At 40.4% G+C, this 20106-nt stretch overlaps 1 protein-coding gene and 1 non-coding gene across 5 annotated transcripts in view; one reads left to right on the forward strand and one right to left on the reverse strand.

Annotated features, from left to right (window-relative positions):
- Positions 1-7550: 7550 nt before the first annotated feature.
- LOC122449008 lies at positions 7551-7658 on the reverse strand. Its single transcript, XR_006271829.1, has one exon. It is a non-coding gene; the product is annotated as a U6 spliceosomal RNA (small nuclear RNA).
- Positions 7659-8401: 743 nt separating this feature from the next.
- FERMT1 (FERM domain containing kindlin 1) overlaps positions 8402-20106 on the forward strand; it is a 56634-nt gene continuing 44929 nt past the window's right edge. The window contains exons 1-3 of one of the 4 annotated variants that reach the window (XM_043480314.1): positions 8402-8432; positions 16915-17083; positions 19378-19611. In XM_043480314.1, the coding sequence (XP_043336249.1) occupies positions 16933-17083; positions 19378-19611 (385 nt within the window). In that variant the 5' untranslated portion in view covers positions 8402-8432; positions 16915-16932. Of the gene's footprint in view, positions 8433-8487; positions 8664-8837; positions 9184-16914; positions 17084-19377; positions 19612-20106 lie in introns of those variants that run through there. The other 3 variants (XM_043480313.1, XM_043480312.1, XM_043480316.1) reach the window with 3 other exon arrangements.

Below are 20106 nucleotides of genomic sequence, written 5' to 3' on the forward strand. Positions count from 1 at the left end.
TAAATTTAGCTGAAAACTTCTGCAAAAAGCCTGACTTTTGTGTTAACAGGTTTGTATTTCTACTGTTACAACCTGCTGTACCATGAGATTGCCACTTTTCTGTTTTCTGCTAAGCTCAAGGCCAGAAGATAATGTACAAAAAAATCTATGGAAAAAGACTCTCATAAACAAAAAATATACAGAGAACACCTGGTTTCGTGAAGGACAAGCTGATGTAATGTTAAACTAAGTCTGTGTGCTTATCTCCCCCTTAGAAATGTACCAACTTAGGGTATAAAGGCTACGGTGAAAAATAAAACATTGCCAGACTCTGCTGCACACCCCGGTCTGGTCTCTCTCTCTCTCACTCGCTGATGCCATTCATCCTGAGGGTACCCCTGGATCCTGCTGGGGCTGGACCCCAACACTGGGGGAAATAAATAAAATAAGAATTTTTAAAAGTTTGTTTCTCTCTCATGTTGCATGGTTTCCTTAAATGTTTGATAGCACTTGAAAATGAGGATATAGTTTTTTTGTTTGTTTTTTGGGAGGTGGGGGGAGGTTTCACTGATAGACTTTGCTTTCAGGTAACTAAGTGGAAAATTAGTCTTTAGAGCAGGTGACCTTTTCAAAGGAGACATTTAACTTCTAAAGAGCAGAGCCATCTGAATTCAGCCCAGCAGGGTGGAGATCTTGCAGCCATACACTCTTCCTGAATGTGATAGTGAGCCAGCTAACTGTTCTTCATAGAGATTTTCTATTCATTCCCTTGTTTTTGGTAACACACCTCATATCCACATTTGATCTTTAATACCTATTTGTTGTAGTTGTCATTTTCCAGGACTTGATTTCTCTGAGAATATTCTAGAAAGCCACGGTTACATTCCCATTTTCACATACTCCTAGACTATGGATTTCACTGCTCTGCTTCATTACTAACCACTCCTTCAATTTTCTATCTTCTAGTAAATCTTGAAATCTCTTATTGGTTGTTGGCCTTTCTCCTGTTAACCTTTGTTGCTGTATGTTTATACCTTTTATTCCTATACTGTAGTTTTAGCAGGGAGTCAATAGGATGAAAAGATGAGTGGCCAATCCGCTATCTTTAACCAAAAATCAAAATGTAAACTTAGATTTAGAAAAGTAAAGGATTATGACTATTGTCACATTCAGAATTCTAAATTTTTCAAAATCATACCTGCTACTATAATAATAGCTAGTGTTTATTGAAAATATATTACTAGAAAGTAGGACAGAAATCACTCTAATATTTCTAGATCACCTTACACATGCGTTGAGATTTGGAAAGAACTTGCCGTGACCCTTTTCCTACTAGCCTGGTATAAACGATCACATTTTCCCTGTAGTACAGTCTGGGAAAATTGATAAATTCCTACAGATTCACTTAAGTGACAATTCCTCCCCTTCTTTCATCCCTTAACTGTGAGCAAAAATGCAGGAGAGGCAAGCACAGTATTCTCGCACTGGGATGAGATGCAACATCTTCAGAGGCTCCAATTCCTCCTCATTATTGGAGAACAGCCCAGTCTTTCTTATTTACTTATTACTGTAGTAAAGTTTCAGGCTCTATGCTTGGGGAATATCCTCTCATTTCATAGCACCTTATGAGATGGGTATTATTAGTCCCATTTTATAGAAGCAGAAACTGAAGCTCAGAGATCCAGACTAAAATTTGCCCACCCCCTCTCATGTGTAATGTCAGCAGTACCAGCAGGTGAACACAGATTTGCCAGTTTTCAAATTCTGAACCACCACGCTGTAAAGTCACTGCCAAGATAAGAATATTAGATATGGTCCCCAAACCCCAATCTAGTTTAAAAACTCTGAGTTACAATACCAGAAAAACAAACAATCCAATCAAAAAGTGGGGAAAAGACCTAAACAGACATTTCTCCAAAAAAGACACAGATGGCTAACAAACACAAGAAAAAATTATTATTATATAAATGCAAATCAAAACTATAATGACCTATCACCTCACATCAGTCAGAATGAACATCATCAAAAAGTCTGCAAACAATAAATGCTGGAAAGGGTGTGGAGAAAAGGGAACACTCTTGCACTGCTGGTGGGAAGGTAAATTGATACAGCCACTATGGAAGATGGTATGGAGACTCCTTTAAAAACAAGGAATAAAATGACCATATGACCCAGCAATCCCACTCCTAGGCATATGCTCTGAGGAAACCAAAATTGAAAAAGACACATGTACTCCAATATTCACTGTAGCACTTTTACAATAGAACATGGAGGCAACCTTGATATCCATCGACAGATGAATGGATAAAGTTGTGTTAAATATACACAATGGAATATTACTCAGCAAAAATAAAAAAGAATATATTTGAGTAGGTTCTAATGAGGTAGATGAACTTAAAGCCTATTATACAGAGTGAAATAAGTCAGAAAGAGAAAGATAAATATCATATTCTAACACATATATACGGAATCTAGAAAGATGCTACTAAAAAAAAAAAAATAGAAAGATGCTACTGATGAATTTATTGGCAAAGCAGCAACAGAGAAACAGACATCACAAACAGACTTATGGACACGGGAAGAGGGGAGGAGAGGGTGAGATGTATGGAGAGAGTAATATGAAAACTTACATTACCATTTGTAAAATAGATAGCCAAGGGGAATTTGCTATATGTCTCAGGGAACTCAATCAGGGGCTCTGTATCAACCTAGAGGGGTGGGATGGGGAGGGAGGTGGGAGGGAAGTCCTAGAGGGAGGGGACATATGTACACCTATGGCTGATTCGTGTTGATGTTTGACAAAAAAAAACAGCAAAATTCTTTAAAACACTTATCCTTCAATTAAAAAATAAATTAATTTTTTAAAAAACTTGAGTTACAACAAACAACCACCTGCTCAGGACATTTTCTCTCCCTGCTCACTGGAAGGTCATAGCTGGATCCAGAGCCTCAATTCTTCTCTTCTTAGTGAGTTGCTTCAGGGTCAAAGCATGCTCCTGTTGCTATCTTCCTCCTTCTCCTCATTTTGAATAATCTTAGTCTTATAGGAAAGTTATGAAAAGTACACAGAGAACTTGTATACCCTTGTACATAGTCACAATAAAATTATGGAAATCAGGAAATTAGCATTCTAATAATACTGTTAACTAATCCACTGCCCTATTCACATTTCACAGACTTTCCCTACTGATATCTGCTCTCTGTTCCAGGATTAAATCTCACATGGCATTTAATTGTCTCTTTGTTCTCCTCCAACCTGACACAGTCTCAGTTTTTCTGTCTCTCACTGTCACTTTTGAAAAATATTAATGATTTATTTTGTAAAAAATGTGAAAGTGAAAGTGAAGTTGCTCAGTCGTGTCTGACTCTTTGCAACCCCATAGACTATAGCCTACCATAGACTGTAGCCTACAGGCTTCTCCATCCATGGGATTTTCCAGGCAAGAGTACCGGAGGGGGTTGCCATTTCCTTCTCCATCTTCCCGACCCAGGGATCGAACCTGGGTCTCCCGCATTGCAGACAGACGCTTTACCCTCTGAGCCACCAGGGAAGCCTCTTATTTTGTAAACTATCCTTCAATTTGGGTTTGTCTGATATTTTTTCATGATTAAATTGAAGTTATACATTTTGGGCAAGAATACCATGGAAGTGACGCTGTGTCTTCTCAGGTATGCAAGGTCAGTATGCATTATTACAGATGATGTTTATTTTGATCACTTGATTAAGGTGATAACTACCAGTTTTTTTCCACTCTAAAATTATTATGTATCTTGTAGGGAGATACTTTGAAACTACAAATATCCTGTTTCTCATCAAACTTTTACTCACTTATTTTATAATCCTGTCTTTCCTATGATTACTAGGTGTGGAAACTTCAAATACATCTTGTCTTTGCATCTTACTCACTTCCAAATTAAATCTGTGCGTGCGTGTACCTGAGCAAAAGGGTCTAGATCGCAGGCCTGTGCCCCAGCTGCAAAAGAGGTTGGAAATTCGAGTTCTGATTTCTAGACTGAACAAATTTCTACAAATGTAAAGAAGACTTTCCAAGGGTAGTAGGCAATGATGACTAAGAATGATATCCACTATTAAGATATTTTAAAGTGAAAAAACAAAACAGAGGAAAAAATATATATGTATAGAATACTACCACTTGTATAAAAACTAAATAGTCTACTCACTCAGACTATCTCTGGAAGGTTCAAGATGAAACCAGTAACAGTTTTCTCTGGAGAAGGGAACTTAATATTATCAAGAGAAGATGAAGACAGTTATCAGAGTGTATTCTTTTGTACCCTTTGATTTAAATGGATGCAAAGGAAGGAGGTCTGGCATGCTGCAGTTCATGGGGTCGCAGAGAGTCGGACATAACTTGGCAACTGAACAACAGTAACAACAAAGGAAGGAAGAAGAAAGAAAGAAGGAGGGAAAGAGAGGGCGGAAAGCACAATCTTTCTTGCTCCTCTCACTCAACGGTGGCCTCCAACAAGATCTCCTTTGCCCTTCCTCACTGTCTTTACCTGGTACCTGTCCACAGACCATGACATACCTCTTTGCTCACTCAGGGAGAACATTTTAGAACTTGCCTGAGCATAGAAAGCACTTATTACCCAGCCAACTGGAAAGGAGGGTGTAGCTGCAATAGGCACATAGTGATTTTTTTTTTTTTTTTTGCATTAAATAGAACACAAACATGAACACAGCTACTGAGTCTCAAGGACTCAGTGAAAACAAAAATACATTTTCAGTGACTGTTGCCATTTCTTAGTTGCCAGACCTGTGACACATTTATGAGCTGAATGCGCAATACAGAAATTTACATTGAGTAATGACTTATTTGTTTTGTCAAATAAAGCCATCAATCAGGAAAAAAATTCCCTTTTCTCTTTCTAGCAGTTTTCTCATTTTCTCTAAGTCAAGCATGTGAGCCTTTGAGGGCTCATTTGGTAGAAGTGAAAAGGTAATAGCAGAAAAAGGTCATTTGTGTCTAACAAGTTAAAGTAGCTAGGATGGTCAAAGGCCCTCTACTGGTTTATTTCCCTTTTCTGTTCAGAGAATAAGAACATGACCACATCAATCATCCATTCCAGTGTATTTGTTACCAAGTCTAAGCTCATACCACTGGCCATGCAACAGGCCAATAAATCAAGAGATGAGCTGTTGGGACAAAGAATAGCAACTTTATTTGGAAAGTCAGCATGTTAAGAAGATGATGGACTAGCAATCCAAAGAACCATCTTCCCAGCATTAGAATTCAGGCTTCTTTTATCCTAAAAGAGGAGGCATGTGTCTGGTTGTTTCAAACTTCTTGGTACCAGAATCCTTTGTACTTGCAGCTGTCCAAGTAAGTCAGGTCACCATGTTTCTGTAAATATCCAACAAGGTTCCTGTAAACCTCTGTTCCACAACTTTTTGTCTCTACGTGAGTGAAAAATGTTATATCTTTAAAGGGAGGAAGAGCCTTGAAAATGGGCTATCCTGTATATTTCAGGTTTGTTCTTTTCTGTTATACACTTATATTCCACATGATAATGCAGACCTGACTAACTTTCCTATTGAGGGTAATGATTCTTAGTCCAGCTCTGCAGTATGGTAAGTATCCGATAATAGTTATTGTTTCAATATTTGCATTGTGAACCTGGAAATTTTTGAGATCAGGAAATATGTTTCCTGAAGCACAATAACTATCTACTATTTAAAAAATATACCTTAAAACTGTTTTCTAGAAACTACAGGTTGTTATAGGCAACTATCAAGCTTCCAATTCCATCTCAAAACCCATCTCTGAAGACTTTTCTAAAGCTCCCCACCATGTCACACACCTGGGAGAGGTACATACCACTCCTCCATATTCCTTAGGATCTGAAGATAAAGTCTGTGCCTAATCTGAGTATTTTTAACACTTGTTTCAGTGTCTAGCTCACAGTAATACCATGGATGAATGAATAAATAATCTTATTCATTGCTTGATGAACATGTGTGAATTAAATAACAGACTCAAAGTGTTGATTCTGCTTGTTTTTAAGAGGAATTCAAGCAAGCATTGCTTGTTAATATATTATGAAATTTTGAAGTCCAAAATATACTTTTTAATACACTTGTAAATCAGAACCTTAGAGGATGAATTGAACTTCTATCACAATAATAAGGAAGTACTAAAAAAAAAAAAAAAACCTAAGACATTCAATATGGATAAAACTCAAAAACAATGCTAAACAAAAGAAACTAGACACAAAACAGTATATATCATCCAATTCCATTTATGTATGGTACAAATATCAGCAAAAACCCATTTAAGGATTTGAAGTCAGAATAATGGCTACTTTTGGTGAGTGGTGGTAGTATTAAAAACTAAAAGGTGAGATTAAGGGGATTCTGAGGACTGGCAATGTCTTGTTTCTTCATCTGAATGTTCATTTCTCAGATGTGTCCAGCATGTGTAAATTCATCAGCTGTATATTCTAGATTTGTGTTCTTGCATATAAAAGTATATTTCAATTAAAAGCTTAAAAAGGAATTTAGGCCAAGCAGAAAGTTTAAAACCAGTTAAATTCTTTTTTTTTTTTCATTTATTTTTATTAGTTGGAGGCTAATTACTTCACAATATTGTAGTGGGTTTTGCCATACATTGACATGAATCAGCCATGAATTTACATGTGTTCCCCCCTCCCACCTCCCTCTCCACCCGATCCCTCTGGGTCTTCTCAGTGCACCAGCCCTGAGCACTTGTCTCATGCATCCAACCTGGGCTGGTGATCTGTTTCACCCTTGATAGTATACTTGTTTCAATGCTATTCTCTCAGCACATCCCACCCTCGCCTTCTCCCACAGAGTCCCAAAGTCTGTTCTGTACATCTGTGTCTCTTTTTCTGTTTTGCATATAGGGTTATCATTACCATCTTTTTAAATTCCATACATATGCATTAGTATACTGTATTGGTCTTTATCTTTCTGGCTTACTTCACTCTGTATAATTGGCTCCAGTTTCATCCATCTCATTGGAACTGATTCAAATGAATTCTTTTTAATGGCTGAGTAATATTCCATGGTGTATATGTACTACAGCATCCTTATCCATTCGTCTGCTGATGGGCATCTAGGTTGCTTCCATGTCCTGGCTATTATAAACAGTGCTGCGATGAACATTGGGGTACACGTGTCTCTTTCAGATCTGGTTTCCTCAGTGTGTATGCCCAGGAGTGGGATTGCTGGGTCACATAATCTCCACACTGTTCTCCATAGTGGCTGTACTAGTTTGCACTCCCACCAGCAGTGTAAGAGGGTTCCCTTTTCTCCACACCCTCTCCAGCATTTATTGCTTGTACACTTTTGGATAGCAGCCATCCTGACTGGCGTGTAATGGTACCTCATTGTGGTTTTGATTTGCATTTCTCCGATAATGAGTGATGTTGAGCATCTTTTCATGTGTTTGTTAGCCATCTGTATGTCTTCTTTGGAGAAATGTCTGTTTAGTTCTTTGGCGCATTTTTTGATTGGGTCATTTATTTTTCTGGAATTGAGCTTCAGGAGTTGCTTGTATATTTTTGAGATTAATCCTTTGTCTGTTGCTAAAAATATGGAACGCTTCATGAATTTGCCTGTCATCCTTGCGCAGGGGCCATGCTAATCTTCTCTGCATCGTTCTAATTTTTAGTATATGTGCTGCCGAAGACAGCACACCAGTTAAATTCTTTAGTGCAATCCAGATATTTTCAACTCAAATGGAAAACCAATTTGGTGTAGAGAAAGCCATCACCACTTTATGATCGTGTCCAAGATTCTGAAGACAGTCTATAGTCTAATCAGTCATGCACAGTCTCCAGAAAGCAAGTCTTAGACACTCTCTGCCCCAAATAAGTGCATATTTGCTCAAGCCTTATTAGGTATGCAAGAAAGTGGAACCAGATGACAATTGACCACATTCCTATAGTTGACAAACTACCAAACTAGGAAATTCAGTTTCAAATTTTTAATCATTTTAATTCTAAAACCCCATATTTGCTGATGTTTGTTCAACTGGCCTTTTTAAATTAAATGTAAAGTACTTTCAGAACCATATTAACGGCTGAATATGGTAATACCAAGCAAAAACAAGGGTTCCACTTCCAGATTTTGCAACATTTTAAATTAAATATAAGTTACCGGAAGTTTCATGAAGTGCTTGATGAAAATCGCTAAAGACTGTATTACTGCATGATACTCCTCCATGGACTGAAATTCTGGTGGTGGGAATCCCATCCCTTTACCCATTTTACAAATGAGAAAACTATAATTTCCTGTTTTATAACCCTGTATCCTCAAAACTCAGACTCAGGCCTGGTGCGTAGGAAACACTCAACGAAAGGTTTGGAGAGGTGTGCCAATTGCCCAAGGTCACCCACCCTTCCTGCTTCCTTCGGAAGTGAATCCGACAGGAAGGTGAGCGGCGAGGCTGGGTGGTGGTGAATCTGAGGTGAGCCACCCAGACTTCAGCGAGGGGAGCGGCCTTAGGTTGCCCGGGGATCTTCCAACGTGCGTGTTTGGGGCGCCTCGCCCTTCTCAGAGGTTTACACACCCTCTTACTCAGAGATGAACCACTTTTGTTTCTTCCAGCTGGCAACCACAGGTCCTCCGGGCTCTCTAGAGCGGAGGCGGTTGTTCTCGCCTAGAGCCAAGGCTCGGAGGAAGTGGACGCACCCGGGATGTGAGTGACGAGTACACCCGGAGGGCGGGGAAAGTAGCAGGACCTTAATCACCAGGCTAGTCCCGGGCGGGCCTCGGGGAACCGGGAAACGAGAGGCGGTCTAGAGGAGGGTAGACAGCATGAGAGGTCACAAGAGGGGCGTGGATCTGAGCATCCGCCCCGGTTCTCCCCGCTGTCCTGCCGTGCGGCAGCCCAGGGACCACTGTTTGTCCGTAGTCTGCAGAGCGCCCCCTCCCCGCGCAGCGGGACCTGGCAGGCTGGGGCTGGTCGTGCTGCCGCCTGCCCGCCGCCCTGGCCGGCGGTGCCCCGAGGGCCGCGCGGGGCGGAGACCAGTCGGCGGGGGCGGGCGCCAGTCTAGGCGGCGGGTCGGCGCGCAGCACTCGCCCGCAGAGCCTCGCGGAGCAGCCGCCGCCACCGGGCGCCCCCTGCTCGGCCTGGGTGGCCTCTGCCCGCGTCTCCAGGAGGGCAGCGGCACACGTGCCCGGCCGCGAGACCGCACGCCGCAGGCTTGAGAAAGGAAGTGAGTGCCCAGGAGCTGGGCCCCGGCGGGGACTGGAGACTGGCGGGGAAGGGAGGCTGCGATGGGCACCGCTGGTTCCCCAGACCCCCGCTCCTGCCTTTCTGCGGCTTCCTGCACATAAATAGCTGTTGAATTAAAAATCGCGTGATCAGCTTGTGACCACCTTCTCCGACCTTGAGCATCTGGCTGCGCAAAATAAACTCTCAGTCCAGCAGCGGTGCTGACCTTACGGGTGGGGAGGGGTTTCTACCCACCCATCACATTCCCCTGGGCCCCAGGACCCTGCATACCTGGCAAAAGACAGGCCAGTGGCCTTCGGACCCACTCACTCTCTGTTCTTCCAGAGGAAGCGTTCGGTCTATTTCCCTGTCTGTCTGCCTGTGTCTGTCTGTCTTGACTGAGTTTTCTATAATGGACCGCCCTATGTGGGCCATTGGGCTTCCCCAGGGAAGGCAGGTGTGCTGGGGCGCTTTGCTTTTTGTTCTGATCTTTAACACACTGGGTCTGCTTTCCCAGCCCAAGTCTGAGGCTTTCCTCAACAAGCAACAGCTTGCTGCAGAAGTTCACTCTCGAAAAGAAAGGCGCAGAAAAGATAGGAGCGGAATGTGGGGAAACCAGATTGTCTCATTTTAGCCTGAATTTCGTTGTAAGGGAATCACCACCTATTGCCTGTTTTTTAAATGAGAAAGACTTTGATTGCCCAGGTTAGGTAAGAAAAATCCTGTCTGATTGCTCCCAAAACAGGCAGTGAGGAGTCATTTTAAAAAGTAAGGTTATTTTGTGTACAAAACATTTTAAATAACAAAGCCTCAAAGCATAGCATTTAAAAAGCTGTAAGGACCTTAAAGTCGATTACTTCAATACCATGTTAAGAATTTGACAGTGAAAGAGGTATGCTTATTGTCTCCTCACTGGGAAAGATTTATGTTAGTTAAAATGTTTGGTGAAGGTACTGAGAATTTAGCCCATAGTTTTAAGTGTTGTACTTCATATTAACTTTGTAATATTATCGAGAATGTGTCCCAGTGTGCTGGTTGAGAGTTTGGAGTTAGAACCTGAGTTTCTGTTTGCACTCCATGATCTAACTTGCTGTGTGACTTTTGAAAATTACCTAGCTTTTCTGAGTCTGTGTTTCCTCATTTCTAAATGGGATTGCTGAGAGGATGGAGATTACACAAGGATAGTGGTTATCCCAGAGTACATCACTCTGAATGATGTACACAATAAATAACACCTGAGACTGACGATGACAGTGAGGTGGTTAGACCCAATATAATCATTGCATGACACTGCCCATGCAAGAAGTCTTGTATGTTCCTCTGTGCATTGGGAGGTGCAAACATTAGGATCTTTCTAGTCAACCTTGAACTCTTGAAGTTGAGTGGAACAAATGAAATCTGTTCTAAGCCTGTTCAGATTTGCAGCATTTATCTTGTGATTCTCTTTTGCTTACAAGTGTGAACAGTGACACTGGTGGTTTAATTATTGCTTTTTATCATTTTTTTTTACTTTTTAATGAAACATAGTTGATGTACAGCATTATAAGTTACAGATGTACAACAGTGATTCACAATTTTAAAGGCTATACCCCATTTATACTTATAAAATATTGGCTATATTCCCTGTGTTGTACAATATATCCTATAAGCTATAAAGGTTATTTATTTTATACATAATAGTTTATAGCTCTTAATGTCCCCTATTTTGCCCCTCCATCCTTCCCTCTCCCCACTGGTAACCACTAGTTTTTCTTTATATATGTGTTCTCTATCTATATATCTGTTTCCTTTTTGTTATGTTCAGTAGTTTATTATTTTAGATTCCACATATAAGTGTTATCATACAGCATTTGTCTGTCTGACTTATTTCACTTAGCATAGTATCTTCTAAATACATCCATGTTGTTGGAAATGGCAAAATCTCATTCTTTTTTATGGTTGAATAATATCCCATTCCACAAATTTATCCACTCATATGCTGATGGGCACTTAAGTTGCTTCATATTTTGGCCATTGTAAATAATATCTTTACAATATGTATATTTTGTATCTTTTCAAATTGGTGCTTTGGGGGGATTATTTGTTTTGTTATTTTGTTTTGTTTTTTGATATATATCAGGAATGTAATTGCTGGGTCATATGATAGCTCTATTTTTAGTTTTTTGAAAAATCTCCATACTGTTTTCCACACTGGCTACACCAATTTACATTTTCACGAACAGTGTATTGAAGGTTCCCTTTTCTCCATGTCCTCACCAACTTTTGTTGTTTCTAGTCTTTTTGATCATCACCATTCTGACAGGACTGTATCTCACTGTGGTTTTAATTTGCATTTCTCTGGTGATTAACGATGTTGAGCATCTTTTCTTGTGCCTGTTGGCCATCTATATGTCTTCTTTGGAGAGATGTTTATTTAGGTCTTCTGCCCATTTTTTGAGTGGGTAGTGTTTTTTTAATTGAGCTGTATAAGCTGTTTGTATGTTTTAGAAATCAATCCCTTGTTTGTCACATCTTCTAAAAATATTTTCTCCCATTCTATGTGCTGTCTTTTTGTTTTGTTTATAGCTTCCTTTGCTGTACAAAAGCTTTTAAGTCTAATTAGCTCCCATTTGTTTATTTTTGCTTTTATCTCATTTGCTTTAGGAGACAGAAAAAAAAAATGTTGCTACCATTTATGTCAAAGGGTGTTCTGCCTATGGTTTCTTCCAGGAGTTTTATGGTTTCTGGTTACATTTAGGTCTTTAATCCATTTTGAATTTTTGTATATAGTGTTAGAGAGTGTTCTAATTTCATTCTTTTACATGTAACTCTCCAGTTTTCCCAGTAGTACTTATTGAAGAGACTGTCTTTTCTACATTGTATATTCTTGTCTCCTTTGCTGTAGATTAATTGACCATAAGTGTGTGGGTTTAGTTTTGAGCTCTCTGTTCTATTCCATTGATCTAAGTGTCTGTTTCTGTGCCAGTCCCATGCTGTTTTGAGTACAGTAGCCTTGTAGTGTAATCTGAAATCAGGAAGCATGGTTCCTCTAGCTCTGTTCTTCTTTTTTTTTTTTTTTTTTTCTTTTAACCCACTGAAATGTTGTGAAGTAATCTGTTCTTCTTTTTCAAGCTTGTTTTCACTATTGGTGGCCTTTTGTGTTTCCATACCAATTTTTACATTATTTGTTCTAGATATGTGAAAAATGCCTTTGGAATTTTTTAGGGATTGCACTAAATCTGTAGATTTCCTTGCATAGTATAGTCATTTTAAGAATATTAATTCTTCCAGCCCATGAACATGGTATATCTTTCCATCTGTTTGTATTATCTTCCATTTCTTTCATCAGTGTCTTGTAAATAGATCTAAGTACAGATCTTTTACCTCCTTAGGTTGGTTTATGACTAAGCATTTTATTCTTTTAGATGTAGTGGTAAGTAGGATTGTTTCCTTAATTTCTCTGATAGTGTACAGAAATGCAACAGATTACTCTCTCTCTCTCTCTTTCTCTCTCTCTCTCTATATATAAACATATATATATATGTTTATATAGATATATAAACATATATATAACAAATATATATATGTTATAAACATAAACATATATATATATAACATATATATGTTATATATATATAAGAAACTTATATATAAGTTTCTAACATATATATATATAACATATGTCCTGAAATGTTACCAGATTCATTGATTAGCTCTAGTAGTTTTCTGGTGGCATCTTTAGGGTTTTCTATATATAGTGTCCTGTCATCTGCAAACAGTGACAGTTTTTCTGCTTCCTCTCCAGTTTGGCTTCCTTTTATTTCTTTTTCTTGTCTTATTGGTGTGGCTAGGTCTTCTGATACTATGTTGTATAAAAGTGGCTGTAGTGGGCATCCTTGTCTTGTTCCTGATATTTATTTATTTATTTATTTATTTATATGCATCAGGTCTTAGTTGCAACACATGGGATCCTTCATTGCCTCACAGGGACTCTAGTTGTGGCGTGCAGGCTTCAGTAGTTGCAGCATGTGGGCTCTCTAGTTTTGGCACAGAGGCTCTGGAGTACACAGGCTCAGTAGTTGCCCCAGGGTATGTGTGATCTTGTTCCTCTACAGGGGATCGAACCTATGTCCCCTTCATTGCAAGGTGGATTCTTAACCACTGGACCACCAGTGAAGTCCCTGTTCCTGATCTTACAGGGAAATGCTTTCACCTTTTCATTACTGAGAATGAAGTTTGCTGTGGGTTTCTGATTTATGACCTTTATTATGTTGAGGTAGGTTTCCTCTATGCCCACTTTCTTGAGAGTTTTTACTAAAATTAGTGGTTGGTGGTTTAGTTACTAAGTCATGTCCAACTCTTGTGACCAAATGGACTGGAGCCTGCCAGGCTCCCCTGTCCACAGGATTTAGTGCTTAATATTAAAAATAATGTTCCTCAGAGGTCACCATGGTCCTAGCTTCGTTCAGTTCAGTCGCTCAGTCGTGTCCGACTCTTTGCAACCCCATGAACCGCAGCACGCCAGGCCTCCCTGTCCATCACCAACTCCCAGAGTCCACTGAAACCTATGCCCATCGAGTCAGTGATGCTATCCAACCATCTCATCCTCTGTCGTCCCCTTCTTCTCCTTCCCTCAATCATTCCCAGCATCAGGGTCTTTTCAAATGAATCAGCTCTTTGCATCAGGTGGCCAAACTATTGGAGTTCCTACCTTAATACTCGGAGAATGCAATGGCACCCCACTCCAGTACTCTTGCCTGGAAAATCCCATGGGCATGGATGGAGGAGCCTGGTAGGCTGCAGTCCGTGGGATCACTAAGAGTCAGACACGACTGAGCAACTTCACTTTCATTTTTCACTTCCATGCATTAGAGAAGGAAATGGCAACCCACTCCAGTATTCTTGCCTGGAGAATCCCAGGGACGGGGGAGCCTGGTGGGCTGCTGTCTATGGGGTCGCACAGAGTCGGACATGACTGAAGTGACGCAGCAGCAGCAGCAGCTTAATATTGATCTAATTAGGTGGAAGGGAGGAACTGAGTACTGGAGCTAATTTTTTAAGTGACTGTTGTGACTTTAACAGTGTAAGATGAAGACTAGCATCAGCTGGAGTTGGTTATGAATGCAGGGTTTCCACATCCATCCCAGATCTTCTGACTAGAACCTGCATGTTAATAAGATCCTGCTGAATAAAATTTGCATATAAATAAGATCCACAGGGTTCCTGTGCACTTTCCCCTAGAGAGACCCTTTCCCGGGCCCTTTGCATACACTGATGGTTTTCAAGAACAGGCCTTATGAAAACAGGGATTTCTCATAAGCTGTCTTTACCTAGCAAAGTGAAACAGATTTGTCATCACTTAAATGACAGATTTTTATTTAAAATCTTAAAATAGCCAGGAGAGGTATTATCATTTGCTTCCTACTTAAGAGAGAGTTGACATTTTTAAGTTTTGCAAATTTGGGATTCCAGTCTTCCTGTTTTACTCAAAACACTCAGTTTTGATACTGCTTAGCTTCATTCAGTTCCTCCAATGATGGGACACTATGGGTTTGAAGCACTCACCCAATCTGTACTTTGAAGAGGGGGATTGAATGTCTGTCACTCCTGTTTTAAATATTTTGCCAAAAGTGTGTCCAAAAACTTACATGATATATATAATATAAAATAGTAACTCAAGTAAGTTGGATATGTGCTGCCCCTGGCCACCATGGGGCTGATCCACCACCCAGGAGCAGAGGGCCCCTCTCGGCCTCTCTGCTGCTGCGGGTCACCCTGGAGCCGATCCCCCACTACCACCGAGCTCTGGCCCCAGCCTCTCCTCTCCTCCTGCTCTCTGCCCCCATCTCCGTCTCCGGTGTGATCTCTCTGAAGCTGCTTCCCAGGCTGCCAGTGCCTCTTCAGGCTGCTGCTGCCATGTTGTCCTGTGGACATCCGGTTCACTGGAGAAGGGAATGACAAAGACCTCTAAGGAGGCCTTACAGAAGCTGAGAAAAGAAGAGAAGTGAAAGGCAAGGAGGAAGGGAAAGATATACACAACTGAATGCAAAGTTCCAGAGAATAGTAAGGAGAGATAAGAAAGCCTTCTTAAGTGTACAATGCAAAGAAATAGAGGAAAATAATAGAATTGGAATGACTAGAGATCTCTTTAAGAAAACTGGAGATAGCAAGGGAACATTTCATTGTGAAGATAGGCACAATAAAGGACAAAAATGGTAAGGACCTACAAAAGCAGAAGAGATTAAGAAAAGGTGGCAAGAATACACAGAAGATGGTGTGATCACTCACCTAGAGCCAGGCATCCTGGAATTCAAAGTCAAGTGGTCCTTAGGAAGCATCACTACAAACAAAGCTAGTGGAGGTGATGGAATTCCAGTTGAGCTATTTCAAATCCTAAAAGATGATGCTGTGATAGTGCTGCACTCAATATGCCAGCAAATTTGGGAAACACAGCAGTGGCCATAGGACTGGAAAGGGTCAGTTTTCATTCCAATCCCAAAGAAAGGCAATGCCAAAGAATGTTCAAATTACTGTACAATTGCACTAATTTCAATGGTAGCAAGATTATGCTCAAAATCCTGTGCAGTAGGCTTCAGCAATACGTGAGCCTAGAACTTCCAGATATACCAACTGGAATTATAAAAGGCAGAGGAACCAGAGATAAAATTGCCAACATTTGTTGGACCATGAAGAAAGCAATGGAATTCAAATAAAACATCTGCTTCATTGAATATGCTAAATCCTTTGACTCTGTGGTTCACAACAAACTGTGGAATATTCTTAATGAGATGGGAGTACCAGACCACATTACCTGCCTCCTGAGAAACCCGTATGCAGGTCAAGAAGCAACAGTTAGAACTGGACATGGAACAATGGACTGGTTCCAAATTAGGAAAGGAGTACGTCAAGGGTGTATATTGTCACCCTGCTTATTTAACTTATATGCATCATACAAAATGCTGGGCTGGGTGACTCACAAGCTGGAATCAAGATGGACATGTGGATGGACATGAGTTTGAGCAAGCTCTGGAAGATGGTGTAGGACAAGGAAGCCTAGCATGCCTAGCATATGACCATGGGGTCACAAAGAGAGGGGCATGAATTAGTGACTGAACAACAAAAACAAATTATTAATGACCTGTATCTCTTATGTGCTTAAGATAAAACTACATGTTATATGACTAAAAAAGAAACTATTTTGTTCTGTTTTTTTTTTTAATTTTCATACCAGAAAATGTCCTTACTATTTTATGGAAGGAATGTAATAATATCTATGTATAGATTTCAATGATATTCTTTTAAAAATCAACTCTATTTAGGTATAATATGCATACAATAAAATGCATCAAAGTATACATTTCAATTCAATGCCTTTTATTGTATGCAAATTATACTTCAATAAATGTGATTTTTTGTGTGTGTCAAGCATTGTCATGAGTTGTTGCCTATTGCTAAAGTAGTTCATAGAAGGTCAAGAAAAGTCGGTAGAAAGGGATGGATGCATTGGGTAGGCACAGAAAATAAGTAGCTAGGTGGACCTGGGAGGGTGGAAAGTTTAAAGTACAAGAGATTTAGAAGAGATCGTTTTTATAAGACTTTTTGTCTTTAAAGTTAAGATGCTGAATTTAATATCAGGAACTCTGCAGCATTTTTGAGGAGGGGACTAAAAATGAGAGAAAAGAAAGTTTTGCTCTGCAGAGTCTGCCTAACGAGCCTCAGTTTCCTTCTGGTCTGTCTGCCTTTTTTCATGTAGACACCTGTATTTGCCACAATGCTTTCATCCAGTGACTTTGCATCTGCTTCTTGGGAGCTTGTGGTCCGAGTTGATAATCCAAATGAAGAGGAGCAGAAGGACATCACACTGAGAGTGTCTGGAGACCTGCACATTGGGGGAGTGATGCTCAAGTTAGTGGAACAGATAAGTAAGTTGCTGCCTATTTATGGTTTCTCTACATTTGAAACCCTCTATGTCACATCATCACTGAATGACTGAACTAGGCTGTGTGACTAAGTTTTTCTGATCATCCATCTTGCAATGGCTCTTTTTTTCAGGAATAAGAGAAATGGGGAGCCCTGAAGGAGCCCAAACACCCCCTGACCCCTTCTGTCAAAACTTGAGTCTTTGGTAGCAAACGGAAGCTCCCCAGCCGGTGTAATAACCTATTTGCACTGGAATGAGGTCACCCTCCATGGTGACATCTAGGGTAACCTTAGACCACACCTGGAGCTTTAGACTATTAATGTGATTTTTTTGTCAATGCTTGATTGCTCTGTGAGCAAGCAGCCTGGTGCCAGTGTCCTTAGCCACCATTTGCTACTAGCCCTTGTTTAAACAAGGAAAGAAGTCTTCAGGGTCAGAGTGTTCACACTGGGAGTCAACATGATGGGCCTAGAATTTAATAATGTTTTATTTTCTTTGCATTTATTTTTTTGTCTTCTATTTAAGAACACCGATGTTGGCTTTTCACTTATACTAGTGATATAAAGTATCTTTAAGTTAAGTCTTCATTGGAATATAACATACATACAAAAAGTGCAATTATCATAAGTGTATAGTTCAATGAATTTTCACAAAGTCATATAACCACCACCCAGATCAAGATACAAAGCAGTACCTGTTCCCCCACCCAAGTCCCATATCTGACACCTCCCAGCCACTGTCCCACTAAGGGTAGCTATTACCCTGAATTGTTACTCCAAAGGAATAATTTTACTTGTTTGCAAACTGTATATATGTAGAATTATACAGGATAATATACCCTCAAGCATCTGCTTTCTTTCATGCCACATTATATCTGTGAGATTTATCCATTTTATTGCATATAGTTTGGGTTCTTTGATTCTCATTGATGTATAATATTCCATTATATGATTTTTTTTTCCCGCAATTTATCCATTTACCTGATGGTTTATGGATATTGGGTTCTTTACATATGGGGGCTTTTATAGATAGCACCTTTTTTAGGTAAGTATAGGCATTTCTGTTGGGTATATAGATCAGAGAAAAGTTATTGAATCGTAGGACTTTCCAAAATAGTTATAGCATTACAGCGTTTATGCTGCACTGCACTGTGCACAGTCGGTTCAGTCATGTCTGACTGTTTGTGACCCCGTGGACTGTAGCCTGCCAGGCTCCTCTGTCCATGGGATTCTCCAGGCAAGAATACTGGAGTGGATTGCCATGCCCTCCTCCAGGGAATCTTCCCAGCCCAGGGATTGAACCCACATCTCCTGCATGCAGGCAGATTCTTTACCACGGAGCCATGGGGGAAGCCTACAGCATTTATACTTCTACTAATAGCGCTCAGAGAAAGGTTTTCTAATTTAAAAAGAGAGAAAGAGGGAGAAACCATTTTTTAAGTAAAAGTACTGGTGGCTCTCAATTTAGCAAAATAAAAGATTGAATATGGCTCTAACATTGGCAAGGGGGAAAGATTCAATCTTGATGCCAAGGGGCATTGAAGAAGTGGAAGGGTTCAGTGTTGATGCTACCATTGAGAGATAAAATATTCAGCTTTGATTTTAGTGTAAACAGTTTTGGAAACTGGTAATGCAGTGGTACTGACAACAGGTAGACATTCCTGAGAACAGTGAAATGTAAACTTCTCAGTAGTTCTTTGTGCACTTTGACCAGAAGCTTTTGATATTCCCTTGTGAGCCGGTGTCTGAAGGATTCATATATTTTTTCTCATTGTTGTGGTGGTGTTGGGGGTGCGTGGGCTTCTCTAGTTGTAGCACATGGGCTTAGTTGCCCCAGAGCAGGTGGGTTCTTAGTTCCCTGACCAGGGATCAAACCCACGTCCCCTGCATTGAAAGGGGGATTCTTAACCACCAGACCACCAAGCACCTGGAAGGGTTCATTTCTATTAGAGAAATCATCTTGATTAAACAAAGCCTTGCTTCTGGCCTTCCCAGAAAGGACCGTGGCACTGAGGGACTTGGGAGAAGAAAACTTTAACATTTCATCGTGAATAAAAGTTGTATGTTTCTGTTCCTTCCATAGTATTTATATATAAAGAAGGTAAAGTTCGGTCGGTCTTCTAGCTGCCTTGTCTTAGGGACTTTGACAAGAAGCCAAGAATGATGGAGCCTTGGGTTGTGGGAAGAGATGAGAGTGGAAGACCAGCATTGGCTTTGGTTTTGCACATGCAGGACTTGACTCCAGGGTGCAAGTGCTTGCTCTCACTTTACTGCGCTCTGTTCTCTATTCTTGCAGACATAGCCCAGGACTGGTCAGACTTTGCCCTTTGGTGGGAACAGAAACATTGCTGGCTTCTGAAAACACACTGGACTCTGGACAAATGTGGGGTCCAGGCAGATGCAAAGCTTGTCTTTACCCCTCAGCATAAAATGCTTCGCCTCCGCCTGCCAAACATGAAGACAGTGCGGCTGCGAGTCAGCTTCTCGACTGTGGTCTTCAGAGCTGTCAGCGACATCTGCAGAGCCCTGAGTGAGTACCCGCAGGCAGGCACCTCTACCCTCTGTACTCTCAGCAAAAGAGGACAGGGAAATACATGCACTTCTGCCCACAAGTGGTTGCCTTTACATCCCTTATTAGGAGCACAGTTTTCAAGCCCAGTTCTGGGGACTTTAGCCATTTAAGTGAAGTTAAACCAGATGGAACATTATCAGAGTAAATCAGATTCATTTACCCAAAGCTTAAAGCTATTTCAGAAGAAAATTGTAAACAGAAAAGACAGCTCCATTAAGATTTCCATCCCAAAACTCATTTCCCTAAGTCATACTGAAATTGTTATATTGAAGACAAACGAAAAGAGTTCCATTAAGTCATTATCACCATAGAGCTGATATGTCTGTGTTGTTTTTGAGATAATGGTGATGCAATGTCTTAATTGCTTCCCTAACACTTGGCTCCAGTAAATAACTCTGTCCATAAACATCATTTGTGGAGTTTATTTTAAGCAGAAACGTACAGTTAATTATG

Source organism: Cervus canadensis, chromosome 10 (assembly GCF_019320065.1).
Source record: "Cervus canadensis isolate Bull #8, Minnesota chromosome 10, ASM1932006v1, whole genome shotgun sequence".
NCBI classification, from domain to species: domain Eukaryota; kingdom Metazoa; phylum Chordata; class Mammalia; order Artiodactyla; family Cervidae; genus Cervus; species Cervus canadensis.